The sequence below is a fragment of the Lepidochelys olivacea genome, assembly GCF_965140295.1.
Source record: "Lepidochelys olivacea isolate rLepOli2 genome assembly, chromosome: 10".
NCBI lineage: Eukaryota > Metazoa > Chordata > Testudines > Cheloniidae > Lepidochelys > Lepidochelys olivacea.
Genome location: NC_140420.1, coordinates 24,216,247 through 24,236,004, shown reverse-complemented (window position 1 = coordinate 24,236,004; position 19,758 = coordinate 24,216,247). Strand labels below are relative to the sequence as shown.

The window sequence follows — 19,758 nt, the reverse complement described above, 5'->3', positions numbered from 1 at the left end:
TCCTAAAATTGGTATCAGCACGGACTTGTAAGTAACAGATTTTTGCCAGATGGATGCTCTCAGCTTTAACCCCATTTTAATGTATTTTTTTTTCCTGGAATAGAATATCAAGGAGATATTTAAATCTCTCTGCTGTATTGTCACTTATCTGTTGTGACTACTGCGTGTGTTTAGGATGTTAATGAGTTTACAATTGGGTAATAGTAAGAAAAACAAATGTTTAATCTGTCAACATAAATATAGTGACTTACTATCTGCACAAACTTTATTCAGGTAACATACTCAGGCCAGGTCTATGCTAGAAACTTTTTGTCACTATAATAATGTCAGTGTAATTTTTTTTTGACATTTCTATACCAGCAACACACTACTGTGTACGCAGTTATACTGGTATAAAAGTTGTTTGCCAGCATAACGTATTTTATTAGTAAAAGCTGTAAATTGTATCAGAAAAAGCATTTTTTTTGCTGGTATAAACTTTTTCTACACTAGGAAGGTTTACCAGAATAGTCATACCAGCAAACCTCTTTAGTGTAAACCTGGCCTTATCTAAGCTAATATAATGTAAAAAGTGTAGTTGTGGGGAAAAGGCTCATTTCCCAGGTATACAAGCTTCACTCGCTGAGCAGTATCAATTCTCCTTACCCAACAACAACAGGAGCAGCCCTTCAGCACTTTTGATCCTCAACCCACAAAAAGGGGGAAAAAGTCTATTATGACCCAAATATGATGGTCTATTGCATGTACAAGAAAACAATTTGAGAACCATTCTTCTAGATCCATGTAAGATTCAACTATAACCATGGCAAACTGAACTAGAAAAATATTTACAACATGTTACCATCACCACATTGAGAATCATTAATATCGTATGAACCATATCTCTTACGATTCAGAAGGCATGATTGTCCTTGCAAACAGTTGACTTGCAATAGACTGGGTAAGCTGTAAGGGAGGGGGAATACCAAAGCACAAAAATACTAAATTTTACAGATTAGGTTTGTAATTGACAGAACATTGGTGAAGCATTTTAAAAAATAAAACTTAGTTAAAATTAAAAAATATTAATTTATTTGTATATTTTCATTACCTCAGCAATGAATGATTTCTAGATTTGAAATGTAGCTTTTTTTCCCATTATAGGTCAAACACTTGATTCAAAAGCGTGTGGATATTTTAAATAATGACGTCTTTAACCATAAACTGGAAAGTTTAAATGGAAGAGTTGATCAAACACAATGTCGAAAAAAACATGAAGAAATAGCTATTACATTTCTAGTAAGTTTCTTTGCATTGTGCGTATCCTAAAAGTGTGAATTTATTTGTTCCGGAAGGTCTTAAATTTTCAGAATTGCACCTACATTGTGTGCATAACTTGCGCTAGAATTGCTTGCACTGGCATGAAGATTACACTTCTGTTTGTTCATAGAAAAATGAATTGGAGGCTGTACATTTTGTTACCTTTTTATTTTATGGCACGCAAATCTCAGTTGATGTTTGGGGGTGTTTTGCTCGTGCTTATCACATATGCAGAGTAGGAAATATGTGTACTATTTCAGGTTAACACTTAAAGTGATGCTCTTTTTTCTTTCCTTGTAGAAGAAAGTGTCTAAGCTCGAGAGACGTATTAATACTGTGATAGCATTTCAGAAGAAAATATTATTGAAAATGGTCACTAGTAAGGTATAGTATAATATGTAATACTTCAACGTAGGGATTCTATTTGCAATTAGTCATGAGCTCATGGGCAGTTATAAACAATCTATACTAAACACGTGCAATATGAAAACATAACTAAATAGATTTGGAGAAGATGGTATTGTATTGGTGTTACAATAGCAACTCAGAGAAAAACCTAAACTCCTACAGACACCTGGTACTGGGACTCAAAAAATGTTAAAAGAATTTTATTTACTTGCAACTGAGTTGTTACATTGAGAAGTTCTGTTTTTCAGTAGAATAAAATACAATTATTTTTTTCTTTCGTATTGCTTCAGAGGTCATAGGTAAGCAGCTCCCATTCTGACAGGAGGAGCAGCCTCTGAGGTATCAGCTGACATCCCTTCCCATAGATGATTGAGTACTTTAGACCCTCAATAGTATAGTCAATAAAACACAAGCATTTCACATGGAGCTCTGGATACAATACTGCCAGAATGATAGCCTAAGAAAATATCTGGTATGGGGCTTTTTGCTTCCTCATGGACAACATTTCTTGACATGACATAAAATTGAAGATTTGTTGGCCAAGAAAACCCACGATTTTTGACTAGTGCCAAGCTTTGTGTAAACCTGCTTGGGATGCTAATTCAGACTGTTTTCAGGGGTGGCTTGAGATCCTTTAGAAGGCTTTTAAAATTAAGGGTGCAAGCTCTTCAGCTAGTGTAAATTGTCATAGCTTCATTGACGTCAGTGGGGCTATGACAGTTTAAAACAGATGAGGATTTGCCCCAAGGATTTGAGTAAAGATTGTAGGACTAGTCAAATGTACCTGAGCCATAGTTATTTTTTCTTTTATGAAACAATTGGCTTTTTATCTTAAATTTATATACTTTATGCAATGACAAATGTTAAAAATTGTGGTTTAAAGGTCTCACTGCAGAAATATCTTATTCTGCTTCTCGGTTATGTTTTTCTGAAAAGGTTTTAGAAACTCTTTTGTTACACTTGGTATTCTAGAAAAATGTAACTCGGATTAAATATACAAATAAAAAAAGTCCTTAGTGGCAAATGCTTAACAAATAGTTTGTCATGCTGAAGATTTTTGCTAAACTTTGGAAAGAAGGGAATTGCAAATAACACTTTTTTTCCTTTGCTTTATATTGACTGTCTGTATAATGCATCTTTTAGGAAATCACATTCATTTTTAGGGAAAATGTGCTTGTGTAAAAGGAAAAGGTCTGGTTTCCAAAACCAGCTCTGGGTCCAAGTCCACATTTCTTCCACATGCAAAAGTCTAATTTAAGTAAGAATTGTTTATAAATTGAATATAAGATCTCACCCTTGTTGTAAATATTCTAATGTGTTGTAAAACTGGTTTTATGTCTGTGTGATGGGACGTCTGCTCCACACTGGCAGAAAAGGGATTAAAAGCAGCCCTAAGGAGGCTACGCAGGAGGCAGCCAATCACAGAAGGGCTTATAGGAACAGCCAGTCAGGGCCGGGCTGGCCCATATAAGAAGGGCTGCAGAACAGAGCAGTTTCAGTCACTCCCTGGAGCTTGAGATGGGAGGAGGACTGGCTGCCTTGCAGGCAGAGGGCACCAAGCACTCTTGACAGAACAGTGCTGCAGGCAGAGAGCTAAAGGCAGCTCTTGGAAGGCTGCAGGGATCTGCAGACTGAGACCCTCATGCAAGGGCAAAGAGGGTGCTGGAGCCACATGGGAAGTGGCTAGACTGCAGTTTGCCACTGAAGGGAGTGGCCGGACAGTAGACTGCAGGTTGCCCCAGAAGGGGGGAACATAGAGTGTAGCACAACCAGAGGGCAGTGTCACTGAGGAGGTGCTGCAGTGGTGAGTCGCACCATGTCTCAGTCTGGTATTTTTTAAATTCTTCAGGCAGAGAGGGAAATCATCATTTACAAGTAAGGCACTTGTGAGTGGTTACTGAAGATAACTTTTTCAAACCAAATTATTATTAGATGCTATACCTTTCTGAGGTCAGCTATTCAAACACAGCGTAAGTACGGATGTGCAAATAGCATAATGTTAATTGGAAAAGTGCATGAACAGTGAAGTAATGTTTCTGTACTGACTTAACGTTCAGTGCGTGTAAGAACAAGTAACTCTACACAACAAGAGAGTCTAGCAGGAAAATAGCAAAACTGGTAGTAGTGGATACCGAAAACCTGACTTCTTATATCCTCCTGATAGATGAATTGTCTGCTGCTACTCCATGCTTCTATCCCTACTACATTTGACCTTGATTTTTTTCTCCAGTTAACTAAAGGAACCAATTGTGTAATCGAAATTAGGCCCAGAATATGTTTAAGTGTCTACTCTTAAAACAACGGAATGTTTAGCTTGGGGAACGAAATGAGTGCTTTGCTTGTATGAGCTACTGAAACACGGTGTGCAGGGTCTGGAGAGTGATGAAAGGTGACATCATCCAACAATAAGATGACAATGATCACCCAGTCCCCATGGCAGGGAGCAGGAAGTATTCAGGAAGAAGGTTGTAATTCTGTTTTTTGTTTGTCTCTGCGTGCCCTCAATGTCTGGTCTAGAAGGGCAGTTTCGAAATTCATACAAGCTCAAAATTGGAGATGGTGGAACTAACTATTTCGCACAGAATAAGAAGGGATTGGTAGGTTTTGTGTGGTTTAGATATTTGACAGTCAAGTTAATTTATTATTTAATTTTAATTTCCTATCAGTGTCTCTTGGACCATTTACTAGCTGTTCGTGTGTCTAGTGAATCTGTAAATGTTAATCTCTTGTTATTGTAAAGATAGGCCCTGGTTTAACAATCACATATATAATGTGAATTATGGAGGCGGGGGAAGGTTTAAAAAGGCACAAATCACCCAGAGGCAAAAAATGCCATCTGTTGCTCTGAAAACAAGGTGTGCATGAAATCCAGGACATCCGACTAACTCAGCACTGGTTGTGGACACGAACAGACTTTGCCATGACTTTGTGACCTTTTTTCTTTTTCTCAGGCAAATCTTCCGGGTGCAAACTCGCAAAATGCGATACTAAATAGAACCAAATCTGTTCCACTGCTTCCTGATAACATAAATGGACGATCAGTTTCTTTAGTTAAACATGTATCATCATCATCCCATAGACAAACTGGTTCTACTTCTGAATGTGTTGCAGAAGAGCCTGTAAGGTAGGTGTCTATAATGACCACACAAAAAAAATAAATTCAATAAATATAACCCACATATTATGTATAGTTTTAAAGCATTTACTTGGAAAGAATCTACTTTTTTTTCCTCAAATTTTACTTTTCCTAAAGGTGCTAGATTGGCATACGATTAATTCTTATACATACTTAATTAAACATACGTAATTAAACATACGGTTAATTCTTGTACATACTTTACTCTGGAAATGTAGTCGGCTTCTTAGCCCTCTGAAGCAATACAAAGACTGCTTCAAAGTTGCCACTTACAGAATGACTTTGTAAGAATGGGTTCAGCTCAGATTATTAATCAGTGACACATGAACTAGCCAAGATCAATCAGTTTTTATTAATCAAAGATTAGGCGTGTAAGATTAATCGGCAGACACAGATTAATACATTTACTGGTCCAGGCCTGTAGCTTGCACAGTTCCGAATTGGTCATTGTTTTATGGTTTTTTAATACCTTATTTACTACTTTTGACAGTTGAGGTTAGTGCACCTAGTACTATTCAGTCACCTTCAAATATCTATCTTGCGGTCAGCAAGCTAGAGTAAGTCATAAACTAATACACCCTAATTTTTCAGCTTGACGTACTTAAACAATTTCATCATATTTTGGCAAACTTAACAAAATGTGTTTTAATGGCATAATACTTCTCAATCAATCATTTAATTTTGCCCTTTGCAGTTTGGAACACACTTGGGTTGTTCAGCTGGAGAATAATGTCAGCATCTCCTATGCACCTGTGAGATGGTCTGTGTTTCCCTTTATACTCCTTTCTTTGATTTTGGTTATAATTTCATAGCCAGTCATGTTTATTTAACAACCATACATGCAGTTAAAAATACCTTTAAGCAGCCATAAAAATAGGTTATGAAAATGTGTCATGCTCTTAGATATATTTTCACTCTACAAGCAGTATAAGATTTATCTGCTAATATTTTTCCATTGTTCCATTTAGCACAGTTTGCATAAAGCTTTAGGAAACTTGGCCTATATGCTAACAACTTCTACAGTGAACTCTTTTCCCCACCTAATGTATCTCTCTAATGCAGAGTAATCAACAACCTCTAATTTCCCTTTTTGGGGATAAAGTAGTTTTACGCTGGCAGTTTTTTTAATCTGGGGGATACAAAGTAATAAGGTGGGTCAGCTGAATGTGAGCTCTCACTACGATGCAGTGGCTAAAAGGGCTAATATGATCCTTGGATGTTGAACAGGAGAATCTCAAATAAGAGTACAGAGATTATATTGACAGGTTTCAGAGTAGCAGCCGTGTTAGTCTGTATCCGCAAAAAGAAAAGGAGTACTTGTGGCACCTTAGAGACGAACAAATTTATTTGAGCATAAGCTTTCGTGAGCTACAGCTCACTTCATCGGATGTGAGCTGTAGCTCACGAAAGCTTATGCTTAAATAAATTTGTTAGTCTCTAAGGTGCCACAAGTACCCCTTTTCTTTTTTTAGAGATTATATTACCTCTGAATTTGATACTGGTGCAGATGCTGGTGGAATATTTTGTTCACCTCTGGTGTCATCGGTTCAGGAAAGATGTTGGTAAATTTGAGAGGGTGTAGAGAAGAGCCACGAGAATGATAAAAGGATTGGAAAACATGTCTTATAGTGAAAGATGCACATATCTCAATCTATTTCAGTTATCAGAGAGAACATTAAGGGTGACTTGAAGCTTAAAAGTGTCTACACAGGGAACAAAAATTTGATAATGGGCTCTGCGATCTAGCAGACGATGTTATAACATAATGTAATGGCTGCAAGTTGAAGCTTAACAAATTCAGATTGAAAATAAGATGCAGACTTTTAACAGTGAGGGTAATTAACAGATTGGAAAAATTTACAAGGGTTGTGGTGGCATCAATGGCAATTTTCAAATCAAGATTAGATGTTTTTTCTCCAAGATATGCTCTAGTTCAAATAGGAATTAATTCAGGGAAGTCCTATATCCTGTGTTATAAGGAGGTCTGAGTAGATGATCATAGTGGTACCTTTCAGCTTTATAATCTTTGAATAGTTGGTGTAAGTCTGAATGGATGGGCGCTGTGAGTGTTGGGGCTGCATTCTGAAGAGAAGGACTATTTATAAACTCCCTCAAGCTAAGTGCAGTCAAGGTGTTTCTGCTAGATTTCTACCAGTGATTTAGAGAACTGTTAATTTAAGGTTTTAATTACCTTCTATGTCTTCCAAGAGGAAGTTGTTGATCTGATTCTTGTAGCGTTTAATGGCGGAACAAACATTAGCCTTTAATGCCTTTCATAGATGGATGGAAACAGTGAGAGCATCCCCACTAGAATTCTTACGGCAGTCCTTTTTTTTTTTTTTTTTTCTTTTTTTTCTCCCCTTCATATTCCTAGCAGGTTATCATTGACCCTCTAGACCATTAACCTTTTGGACCCGTCTCCACTGGTAAAAATTTTAAAAATTATGCCATCTTTGCTATCACCTGTTCAGCTCTTACTGGCGTCATAATTGCAAGCACCATGTTAATTAGAGATGTTAACATCAGGAAGGTAGTCTCTTTTCATCATGTCTGAAGAATCTAAAATGTTTCAAAATTTTGTCTCTGGCAAATAAATCCTGCGTCAGGGCATACCGGGTCCCTTGGTATATAGATTCATGCCATTACACTAGAACAGTTCTGTCTTCTAGACACAGAAGGGAAGAATCACTGGATGATTTTGCAAAGGAATCATGTGGTGGTCTCTCTGTACCTTTTAGACAGTGTTGTCAGCTGAAGCAGCATTTAATTGGAGCAGTACTTAGACATCTTTCAAAGGGAGTGAATGGGAAATGGAGTTCTCCTCCCACATTCCTAAGGCTTCCTTGTTCTTCACTTCTTAGTCTTTCTTAGGGTGCTAGCTGGGGTATTGCTTTTCAGATCACAAAGCTTGTGTTATAATAAATGCGGTTATAAACTGCAAATCCTTAATTCCACTTACGTGCTAATTTGCTTTCCATGACTGGATCAGTACAGCACAGAAACCACCCCCCTCCACCCAAGGATTTTGATTCCTGGAGGGAGGTTTGTAGGATTTAAGGAGATAAGATAGTTGCATTTTTTCCTTCACTTTTGGGGTGGGATCAAAACATTGGGCTTGAAGAGAGAATTTAGAGGGCTTTAACATGCTACAGATTGATTGATTGGTCAATCCTGCTTGCCTTTCTCAGGCAGGAGGGGAAGACCTAGAAATTGTTCTGTACTGATCCAATCACAGGAGGTGAAAATATCAAGTAAGTGAAATTGAATTAATATATCTTGTCATATTTTGTTTACTGTTTGTAATATCAAACAGATAATCTGCATCCAAATAGCAATGTAAGAAATATTTCATAGTGAATATAGATCTTAATATGAACTTCATAAAACTACTTATTGTTGGATGGTGTCCGGTGTTCAGGCAACACTGTCAGCATGAAACATAGTAAATTTGAAAAAAAAAAAAACATTAGTAGTAGTTTTAGGTACTATACATGTTCCTGCGATTTGAGATAAGGGATTTGATCAGTGGATATTTGATATGTCATAGGTCAGGACCTTGGGATAATAAAGTGTTTGATTTTTTTGTTTGTTTGTTTTTAATGTGGGGAGCTAGAAGGTTACAGGTTCAAAGTGTACATAGAAATTTCTAATTGATAAGAAAATTTCAGATACCCACACCTCTGTGGATGTGCACATTTATTCTGTTGTGGATTCGTTTAGGGTGATCGTTGCCATAAAGAAATTGATAGACTTCCCAATCTTGTTGTGGTTCAAATGCAAGACAAACAAAGCTTTTAGCAAGCAAGCGGGAAGGTCTGCCATGTCGGCTTTCCACCCTCTCTTTTATTCTCCTTCTACCCATGCGCATTACATACTCAAACAGCAAAAGGAATAATATGACTTTGATTAATATTCTTATTTACCAGCTTCTATCTACTACATTCCTTGCTCTCAGGCCTTGAGCCCAGTCCTGGGAGGCTTCCCATGGTTCATGTCCTTGAAAGGAGCAGTGTGTGCACTGCTCCTACACAACACTCAGGGTGTGCCCTGAATGTTTCCAAGTGCATGAAGCCTTCACAATCTCTTAGTTTTTCTAAGATGAAACAAAGATGAAACAACCAGGGTTGTTTTTTGAAAATGGGATCTTAGAACATGAACACTTTTGAAGTATGTTACCTTCTCTGCTGTTATGTGATGGAGATATAGTAACTGTCAGATCAGTACATTGTAATGCCAAGCTGAAGGGATTTTAAAAAGTGTCTGCCTAATCAGATATTGAGTCATGGTATTTGGGGAGCTCTTTATTTGAATGATTCATATTCTATTATTTTGGAGTTTACAGCTAGCCAAGGTGCTATAAAATGCATTTGTTTTCTTCAGTAAAATACAATTGATTTCTTGTTAAATCAACCGTCTGAGCTTCTTGACTTCTAAATGTGCTGTAGCTAGTTCTTGATATCTTACATTTGAAGAGGGGGGACCTGTTTTCATGCATCTCTAACATTTTGATTTTGGTGAATAATTTTTTTGTTTTGTTTGTCAGCTCTGATGAAGTTATACTGATTTCTGTGGAAAGCAGAAATTCAACAACTGTAACAACTACAAACAATTCAGGTATCCAAAACTAACCTTGGCATGCATGCATCCTAATCAAAACAGATTTGATGAAAATAATTAAACCACCATACTAGCCTACAACTAATGCTTTTACTCTTTTAATTGTATCAAAATATAATTTTCCTTGGTTGCTGTTTAAGAAGAGTAAGAGCAACCCATCAGTTTTAACCATAACTTCCATTTGCTTTACCCATCTCACTAACCATGCTTGAAATTTTTTCTCACTAACAATTAGCGCTGCTGCTTCTTTTTTTTTTTTTTTTCTTTCTTTCTTTTGAGGGAACTATCCAGTTGAAAAAGAGTTTAGCATCTGTGCTGGCCCATTGTCTGTGAGCATTCCTAAATACGCAGCTGCAGAGGCTTCTCCCTAGTCTTACAGAGGTGTCTTTGGACTTCAGGGGCCCCTTTAGAAGAAATCTTGGCTGGCTGACTTGATTGCCAGACCATTGCATTGGGGCTGTGAGTCTCCGTGTCATTCACTTATGGCTGATTGCTGCATGTATGTCTACAAGTCTATTTGGTAATTTTTTGGTATTCCACTTATTAGATGGACATTTTTGTATCCTGCATCAACCAGATTTATTAATTGAAAGTTGAATTTTTTAATCTTTTGTGAAAATTGTTTCAGATGTTCAAAAAAAATTAGTTTCTACACAAGCAGAAATTTCCACTGAAGCTCAATCCAAAAACAAGGTAGGTTAAGAGTTTATTTTTTCCCTCATGCTCATCTGCTAAAACTTAAAGCTAAATTTAATTGTTTGTACATAAGATAATGAAACAAAGCCTGTTTTTTCCAATGTTGTGGTAGTGATGCTTGTTACTTCGGGTCATTTACCATTCTGTGCAGATACAGCACATTCTGGTTCCTCTTTTGCACCTTGCTGAAGGAGGTACTGTTGTTCACATTGCTGTGTTACCTCATTTTCACATCATAAAGGTGAACTGCAATGAAAATAATACTGGGTTTGTGCTACCTTCTACTTTTCTGTAGTTCTTGTCTACCCTGGAAGACTTTAATATCTGGAGAACTAGTGAAATGATGAGATCACAAGAGACCGAAAAGTTCAGCGTATGAAAGGGAGAAGGGATTTTTTTCTCACTGTTCCAAAACTTTTTGGTTTTTTTGTAAGCACCTATTCAACTTCAGTGAATAATAGTTTGGGTAAAGGATAACTTTTTAAAAATTCAGCACCGCCATCCCTCAAGTAAGAGCTCACCATAAGCGTACTTTGATATCTCTAAGCAAAAAACGAGGCTTGACATTATTCATATTTCTAATGTGGAAAAAATAAGCAGAACTTTTTTAGGCCATCTTCATACATCAGAAGGAAACAAAATAAAGTGCAATTCCAATTAAAATAATCATGTACAAGTCCCTTTTTAAAAGCAGAATGTATTCCCTAAAATAAATAACTGTGGTAGTCACTTCTGGCATTCCTTAAAAAGATGATAAGCCTTAATATCGAGTGGATTATAGAACACACAGAAAATGTGTGTCTCATCTCTTTCCTTTCTTCCAAGGACCCTGGATTCACCCACCCAAACACACACAGTCCCAAAGCTCATCAGATGGAATATCTACTCTTGAAATTTTTAGGAGATCTGCTGTACAAGCAGTTTGGGAAGGAAAAGATCAGGGAAGCAGACCCTCCTCTCTTCCTGTGTACTTGGCAGAATTAGCTGCTGTTTATAATTTTTGATAGATAATGATGTTTATTTTTAAAGCTTTTTTTTTTTGTGGAGAGGATTTGACAATTTAATGACAGTAGACACTGATATTCAAAAAGCTAAAGCTTTACCATCATTAAAACACAAATTGTCAACATCACATGTCAATATATACAAAGTAAATATCTTTAAATCAAACTGTATTAAGTTTTCAAGCAGCATTTTTCTTTTCCTGTCTATAAATTTTGATCATCAATGGAAATATTTTTTCATCTCTTTTTGTGTGTATGTAACAAGTATTAAATATTTTCATATTTTGTTCCCTTTTGATAAGCAAGGTGAGGTTCAATCCCAAACACTTTGTCAGGAGTCTGTGTTCCTATGGGACTGGTGACCCAACAAAAGGCTCTCATCTTGCAGGCAAAATTTGGGCTAGGAAACCATATAATTTGCCAAGATAAGGTCAACAAGAGTGGTCTCTAAAGTCTAAAGCAGACTTGTGGACTTATTCTTCAAAAACATTAACATAAGGACTTTAACTCTTACATTACTGATATATAGTCTCAACCTTAACTTCACCGTAGCCATATTTTTGTGTGGATGTTTTTGCTACACTAGTACAGTTGGATCATGTCATTTGTATACTTCTGTTCCAATAGTTAATAAGCTTATCTGGTATTCACTTACAACACCCTAAGAGCTTTTCTACATGGTGTGGCAGTGTGCATTATATGAGTGTGATTTCTAAAGTGCACTAATGTGGTACACATTAATTGGTCAGTGTAGATTCTGCTGTTGCACACTAAAGATTTCTTAATGCTCTTTAACATAGTGCCATTTGAAACACGTTAAAGCACACTAGAGAACCTTTAGTGTGTACCAGCGGGGTGCGTGTGGACCAATTAATCAGTACATTAGTGCACTTTAGAAATCGCATCTCGTTAGAGTGCATTTCCCCACTGTGTACAGAAGTACTGTAGGTTGGGTTTATTGCTGAAGAGTTTAATTTAACATTGACTTTTCAAAATGTAGATTAAATGTTACACCCAGTCTTTCACATAACATAGTTTGAAAATGCTATTCAAAACAGCACTTTTTTATTTATTTCAAGTCTGAGAATATTTTTATATAAACCAGTTTGTGTATATATAATGTAAGCAGGCTAAGCTTTTGGTTAGACTTTAGCAACAGAACATGTTAAAATTATATCCATTTTTTAGATGGTCTGTGTCCAAATTGTTCTAAATCACTTAAATGGTCAGTCTACACACAAAGCTTCCTGTCTTGCCTTCCTTTCCCCCTCCCCCCAGTAAAATAAAATAAAAATCCCTGTTTTGGTTAATGAAAAGTGGGATTTCACTGGTGGTAGCAAAAGTGCAAACACTGGTATATACGGGGCACCTGGGATTTCTACTACCATGTAGTTAGTATAAGCCTCCTTGGGAATATTTAGACAAGATGGTGGTGGAAAAACTGCTCTCTTCCCACTACACTTCTGCTACCAATGGTGGAACTACATCAATCGGAGCAACTGCAGGAATTAGGGGGGGGAGGGATAGTGTATATAAGATCTAATTGTTTAAAATCTATATACAACCATTATACAAACACTTGTTCAGTTATATTAAATGATTCCTTAAGTTTACAACTGAATTACTGTATTGAATAAAATAATAAACAATTCTACATCTTCCCTTAGCAAGAGGGCAAAAAGGCTTTATTTCAGACAGCTCTAGAAATAAGAAGCTTACTGGCAGTCTTGTGCATTGGCAAGCTGTGTGAAAACTTATCCTAAAGCATACCTACCTGGAAGGAAACTAGTGAAAAACTGTCTATGTAGATTTGCTCTTAGAGAGCCAAGACCTGTATAATTATCATTGAGATCCATTAATGTTTATAAAATCCATCTTTTATAGTTTTTGTCCTCGTACTGTTGACTGATTGGCTAGGTGATCTACTGTGATATATCAAGTGTATTTTTAAATGTCTGAGTTCTTACGGATACTGACACTTATACACTGTACTTATTTCTGTTATTTTTCACATCTACAAGAAGTTTTATATAAAAATGAGCATTTCTGGTAGTTTAATTTACAAGTAAGTTTGCATCCTGACAGTTCATAAATTTTAACAGACGTATTTACAATTAAGCCATTGTAGAAACAATTTAATTGGAATTGACATTGTTTTTACAGCGTGCTGAAGAACAAAAATGTGCAGTGATTGATCTAACAGAAGAAGAAAAGCACAATTTTGATAAAGGTGAAGGAAAAAATAATTTTGTTTATAGAGATTCTGAAAATGAGAACTTAAAATGTAATAAGTGTAAGTATGAAAAAGTACTAAATCAAATCAATTTTAAACCTAAGAGAAAATAATCTTGTGGAGTTTTGAGATTGGGACCCATTCCTTAAAAGAAAAAAACTTTCTCCTGAAGGGAACTGCTTCTGCATATCTTCACTGCAGTAGAGTACCTTGCAATTCAAGAACAGTTCTAAAGTAGTTTGTTTTTTAAGGGATGTATGCTTATTGACTCATGGATCCAGTGTCCCACTGTAATGATATTAGACCCTGCTACTACAATTGTTCCTAGTCCCTCTCTCCAATGCTGCAAGCAGATGCCATTCATTAATTGGTGTTTCACTAAGATTGAAGGCTGCAGCTGACCAATCTCTTCCCACCTGCCTAACAACTGAAATAGGAGCCAGGAACTCAAAGCCAGTTAGTCACAATACAGCCTGATTTGCCTTCTTGCCTATAAATCTTAAATATTCCCCATAATGAGGAGAGACTCCTGTTCCTCATTCATCTGTGGGTGAAGACTTGCTCCCCAGCACAGAATGAGTTGGCTACTTGCCTACCACTGCTCCTGCAATGAGAAGACCCCAAATTAGGTGCAGAGTGTTTTATGTTTAGGTGAGGAGGAAGTGTAGTAACCAAAGACAGGGAGATTAATATGGACTTTCATGGGTCACATGTTTGGAGAACTCTAGTTGCTGGTTAGTAACATTCCTTTTGCTATAAATCATATGCAATTGTCCAACTTCAGGATTTGAACTCAAGTAGTTTGGTTTCAGTGGAAATTGTTACTTGGCGATATACTGCCTTGAGGTGATTTGTAATCTCATTAATTTTTGTAAACTAAGCAGGATTTGTTCTAGGTCAAGACCTGGATGGGAGAACTCAGGGTGCTGCAGGAAATAGTATTAGTGGCTGGCTTGGTAGGTTGCCTTCTTCCATCTCAGTGTGTACAGAACTAATGCTCTATCCTGGAGTTAAAAAGTACTGTGCTGTTGTTAATTTTGTGTTTCGTATGAATTTTAAAACTGGATCAGAATCTTTGTAGTAATTTAAGATCACATGCCACTTTTTTGCAGTAGAATGGGTGTTGGGCAGTATCCTGGAATAAATAAGTTATTACTTCCTAAATTCTTCCTGCAGCTAACTGGTTTCTTTTTTGTTATATTCTTCTTCTAAACTGCCACGATAGTGTTCCTGTGCTGTTAAAAGGCTCTTGCATCCCACCAAGACAATGTTGCATTTTAGTGGTGGGTATTTAGTGTAGTAGTTTGTAAAATACGTGAAACTCAGAGATCATTTTGGAATGAATGAAGATGTTGTATTTGGTGTAAGATATTAGTCAGATGTTCAGCTAAAACTCTGTTAACTGAGTTGGTCATCTGCCTCCAGTGTGAACAATAAATAAGAGCATAAGAGTGGCTATACTGGGTCAGAGCAATGGTCCATCTAGCCCACTATCTTGTTTTCCGACAGTGGCCAGTGCCAGATACTTCAGAGGAAATTAACAGAACCGATCAATTTATCAAGTGATCCGTCCCTGTCCTCCACTCCCAGCTTCTAGCAATCAGAGGTTAAGGGACACCCAGAGCATCGGGTTGCATCCATGACCATCTTGGCTAACAGCCATTGATACACCGATCCTCCATTAACTTACCTAATTCTGTTTCGATCAAGATGTAAAATATCAAGATGGACAATTAAATGAAATGAAGACTGAACTATCCCTCTTACTCTCACTTAATGATAGCCCGCACACGTCTGGCTGAAGCACTTTAACAGTGTGAATAACTCTGCTGCATGTATGTTTTGTAGAAAAATAGAGATTTCATTCTCCAGGGTCCTCAGTCTCGCACCTTTCACAGTCTCTGAGAAATCCTCAGTATGTAAACATAACCTTATTTCACAGATTTGTGGCTTTTTAACCCAGTTCACTTTCAATAGGTGGTAAATTACAGTATTTAAAACTTGCATTTTGTTTACAGGTAAGTTAAAAGAAGACCAGAATTCTGTGTCAAACAAAAGTAATTCAAAGACAGCAAGCCCCAAATCAAATTGCCTTGAGCCACCAGCACAAGCATCAAATCAGGTAATTTTTTTCTTTATTAAGCTTTCTACAATTTTTATTTTTAAATTTGTAGTGTTTACAAATTCCAACTGACTAGCTTTTCATGAATCTATGATATACAACTTAATGGGAATTAAAACAGACTTTTAAAGGACATTTTTGATGAAAATGTATCATTACATTTGTTTTAAACTAGATTCCTTGGCAAAGGGTAAGTTACTCCTTTGAGCCACAAGGAGGTAGTACAGTATAAAGAAAAGAGTAATAAAGACTTCAGTGACCATGAAATACTTATTGCAATAATGGCTCCTAAAATGGCAGCGATTTCTAATAAAAATACTAACTATTAGAAGAAGCAATATTGAAGCAAGAGAATGAATCAGATAGGCAGGCTAAAATGAACTTTTCTAAAAAATATTGTAGAAAATGTTGCAGTAGAAAATTTGTCGTGGGGCAAAGACCAGCAAGGAAAATTTCAGTCAAGGGGGGAAAAACCTTTCTGAAATTGAGCAAGTGAAAAGGGGTTTGAAAATTTCAGCCATCGGTGGTCCAAGACTCTCTGTGTTCAGTCCTGCTCCAGTGTCTAAAATGAGTGCGAGAATGAGGGAGCAGTAATTTAAACATCAAGTATCTAAGTGTGCATGTTTTATTACTGTTCCACCCACAAATAAGTTCCACTCCTGTGAGTTGTCAGAATGAGGCACTGTTCACAATCAATTGTGCAAGTGTTCAAAACATGATCATGTGTGGTCTCTCGGGTCCATGAGTTTCTCATATTTGAGGTATTTGAATATTCCATTGGGTTCTACTAGGCTGCTTAGCCGTGGTGGGGCTCATGTGCCTTGCTAGGTTCTGTGGTGCTTCTTGTGCTCGGCTCCTCCTTGACTGAGGACCAAAAAAACAAATAAAAAGAACGCAATGGCATCTCTAAAACATCACCCACTCATGGTACCAAAATGAGAGATCATTCACTGTGGATAGTGCAGATCTGCAGTCTGTACTCCCACCCCATTCTTCTATCTTGCATGCTTTAATTAGCAATGGCATATTTACTTTAAAGTATCATGATTGGGCATGTGAGTTAACCTCCCACTGAGATTTATGCGTCACCTCACATTTCTTGGAGCTGTTATTCCAGACACAGTTAGGTAGGTGTCACTGTTCTGGTTAATTCACGTTTTCAAGTTTCTCTTCAACCGTAACCGCTAACTCGTCTCTTAAATTATATATATAATAGCAACTTGGGAGAGGAGCTGGTATATCATACTGCTGCATACTAGCCCAGTTTGAGCCCTGGATGTGCCACTATAAAGGATATACCACACAACAGCACCTTCAGTTTTGTAATGGCAAGACAGATCAAAGTGTCATCAACAAGTAACATCAGTTTCTTCTTGCCTCCTACTAACATTTGAGCATCTGCCACCCACCCATCCATCCCAGCTCTGAGACAAAACTATCTAATATCTATAGGCAACCCACACAGCAGCAGGACAAGAAGCATGACAAGTGAGAGGCTGGAGCCTCTCCCAGACTGCAGCATCACATTATGGATGAAAGAGAGCCTTGCTCTGTAGAGTGCAGGCTCTTCAGGATGGGTACTGTTGCCTTTTGTGTTTATGCCTGGCATATTCTGCCCACTACCTTGAAACAAATAATTAATATTAGTTCAGTTCCATTAAAGGGTTTGGGGGTGGCTTCTGAACACTGAGACTGAAAATATAACTCTGGATGGAGCTCTCCCTTCTTGGACAGGAGCATCATTTGTTATGGGACAGTAGTGGCAGTTGCCTCTTTCTCCCTCCCCCCCAACCCCTACAGCTTTTCATAGGTCTATATGCTCCATTATATCTCTTATCTTTTTGTCTGTCCGTCCCCCCCACCCCCCACCAATTTTTTAGAATATTACATAATAATTGTGATGGATTCCACCCAGGGTACCTGGAACTGCAGTACAGCTTTTCTCCCTGAGTTATGATTCCCACACACTTCACTTCACTCCAACTCACTGGTTTAGATAAAGCAAAAACAAGCTGATTAACTACAAAAGATAGGTTTTAAGTGATAGCGAACAGATCAAAGCAGATTACTGAGCAAATAGACAAAAAATGCAAACTAAGCTTAATATACTAAATAGATTGGATATGACTAGCAGATGCTCTAAGAGATGATACAAGTAAGCTTCAGATTCTTAAGGGGCAAGCTGCACTTGCTTTACAGCTTGGAATCCCCAGGTGTTTCATTCACAGACTAGAAATCCCTTTAGCCTGGGTCCGGCACTTCCCCCAGTTCAGTCTTTGTTCCACAGGTGTTTTTAGGAGTCTCCTTGGGTGGCGAGTGAAGAACACCAGATGATGTCACTCCTTGTCTTATATAGCTTTTGCATATGGCAGGATCTCTTCGTTCCCAAAGCTTGGTTCCCAGAATAGTCTGTGGAAAAATACTGACATCCCAAGATGGAATCCAGAGACATGTGGTGTCATCACATGTCCTTGTAGAGTCAAAGCAGCCATGACTTGGAGGCTGTCTGTAGCGTTTTCAGGAAAGCTCCCCGGGTGGGAGATAATCTTCTCCTAAGGCCTATTGTTTTTTTCCAGAATGGCCCATTGCCCTGAATAGGTCCTTCCCCACCCACTATCTAGACTGAAAGCATCTTGTCTAGTGGACGTTACCCAGGTGTAACTACATTTGAAATACAAATACATAGCCAATATTAATAACTTCAGATACAAAAATGATACATGCATACAAATAGGATAATCATATTTAGCAAATCATAACTTTTCCAATGACACCTCCCATGACTTCTAATATCACTATGAAGAATATGGAGTGCAGTGTCACATTCGTCACATATAGTATTGTATAGGCTGACACAGCTTTGCTCCCTTGAATTTTTCTGAAATGATGTCCCTGCTTTTGAGAAAGTGATTTGTATGACTTGCAGAGCTTTCCATTGGGTTAGGGCTGGGAGCCATGGTGTTATACCAACAAAATAAAAACCAGCAGGATCTTAGTAAAGGAGAAAAGGCAAAATGCCACATTTATTGTGAATACAGAAAGAATCATAGTAAGCAGTTAGTTATAGCTATAACATTCCATTCAATCTCATATTTATTCACACATTCATTCATACACACACACACACACACACACACACACACAGGTTCTGCAAGGTTATCATAATAGTTACCACTTGACGCCTTCTTTAGCCGATGGACTCTGGATTCTTAGGCTGGCACCTCCCTGATCATTCAGTTATTATCCACACCAAGCATCCATCCACATACATCCTCTATCTCTATTTTAATCACAATTGTTAACAAAGCGAGATGAATACAACAAAAGGGCGGGGAGTCTCTGGTTGCTGTTTCTGTTACAGAGTATTGTTTTGAGTCTCTCTCTGTGTGAGTAGTTATTGTTACAAAGAATTGCTTTGAGAACAGACTCTGTCTTAGAATGTACTAACACAATTAGCAGCTTGCAAGTTTCACACACAGAGGGAGAGAAACAGTACCAAAAACCAAGAGAGCTCTTAATTAGTTTGAGTAGCAGCCGTGTTAGTCTGTATTCGCAAAAAGAAAAGGAATACTTGTGGCACCTTAGAGACTAATAAATTTATTTGAGCATAAGCTTTCGTGAGCTACAGCTCACTTCATCAGATGCATTCAGTGGAAAATACAGTGGGGAGATTTATATACATAGAGAACATGAAACAATGGGTACCACCATACACACTGTAACCAGAGTGATCACTTAAGGTGAGCTATTACCAGCAGGAGAGCCTGGGGGGTGGTGGGGGGGGACCTTTTGTAGTGATAATCAAGGTGAGCCATTTCCAGCAGTTGACAAGAATGTCTGAGGAACAGTTTGGGGCGGGGGGGGGGGGGGGAGTCAGAGACACTGTGCCACCTCAGAAGCCTGAACTAAAACTGGCTCAGGTGCAAAATCCAAAAGGTATTGCACTCCCATGGACTGTTATAGAAATTGATCCCATGTGCGCTCCTGTAGAGAGCTATCACTTGGGGGGGAATAAACATGGGGAAATAGTTTTACTTTGTGTAATAATGAGTAAACTATTTCTGCATGTTTAATCCCCCACCCGCCACTGCTGGATATGGCCCACCTTGATTATCACTACAAAGGTCCCCCCACCCGCTCTCCTGCTGGTAATAGCTCACCTCTATGTATATAAATCTCCCCACTGTATTTTCCACTGAATGCATCCGATGAAGTGAGCTGTAGCTCACAAAAGCTTATGCTC

At 37.8% G+C, this 19,758-nt stretch overlaps 1 protein-coding gene across 3 annotated transcripts in view; it reads left to right on the top strand.

The window, feature by feature from the left end:
* The window catches only part of ATF7IP2 (activating transcription factor 7 interacting protein 2), a 57,769-nt gene that overhangs the window by 35,463 nt on the left and 2,548 nt on the right, over positions 1-19,758 (top strand). Inside the window, exons 4-12 of one of the 3 annotated variants that reach the window (XM_084640685.1) lie at positions 1,144-1,278; positions 1,600-1,683; positions 4,659-4,831; positions 5,538-5,603; positions 9,387-9,457; positions 10,089-10,153; positions 13,324-13,453; positions 14,290-14,349; positions 15,412-15,515. In XM_084640685.1, coding sequence (XP_084496811.1) covers positions 1,144-1,278; positions 1,600-1,683; positions 4,659-4,831; positions 5,538-5,603; positions 9,387-9,457; positions 10,089-10,153; positions 13,324-13,453; positions 14,290-14,349; positions 15,412-15,515 — 888 coding nt within the window. The remainder of the gene's footprint in view (positions 1-1,143; positions 1,279-1,599; positions 1,684-4,658; positions 4,832-5,537; positions 5,604-9,386; positions 9,458-10,088; positions 10,154-13,323; positions 13,454-14,289; positions 14,350-15,411; positions 15,516-19,758) is intronic. The other 2 variants (XM_084640686.1, XM_084640687.1) reach the window with 2 other exon arrangements.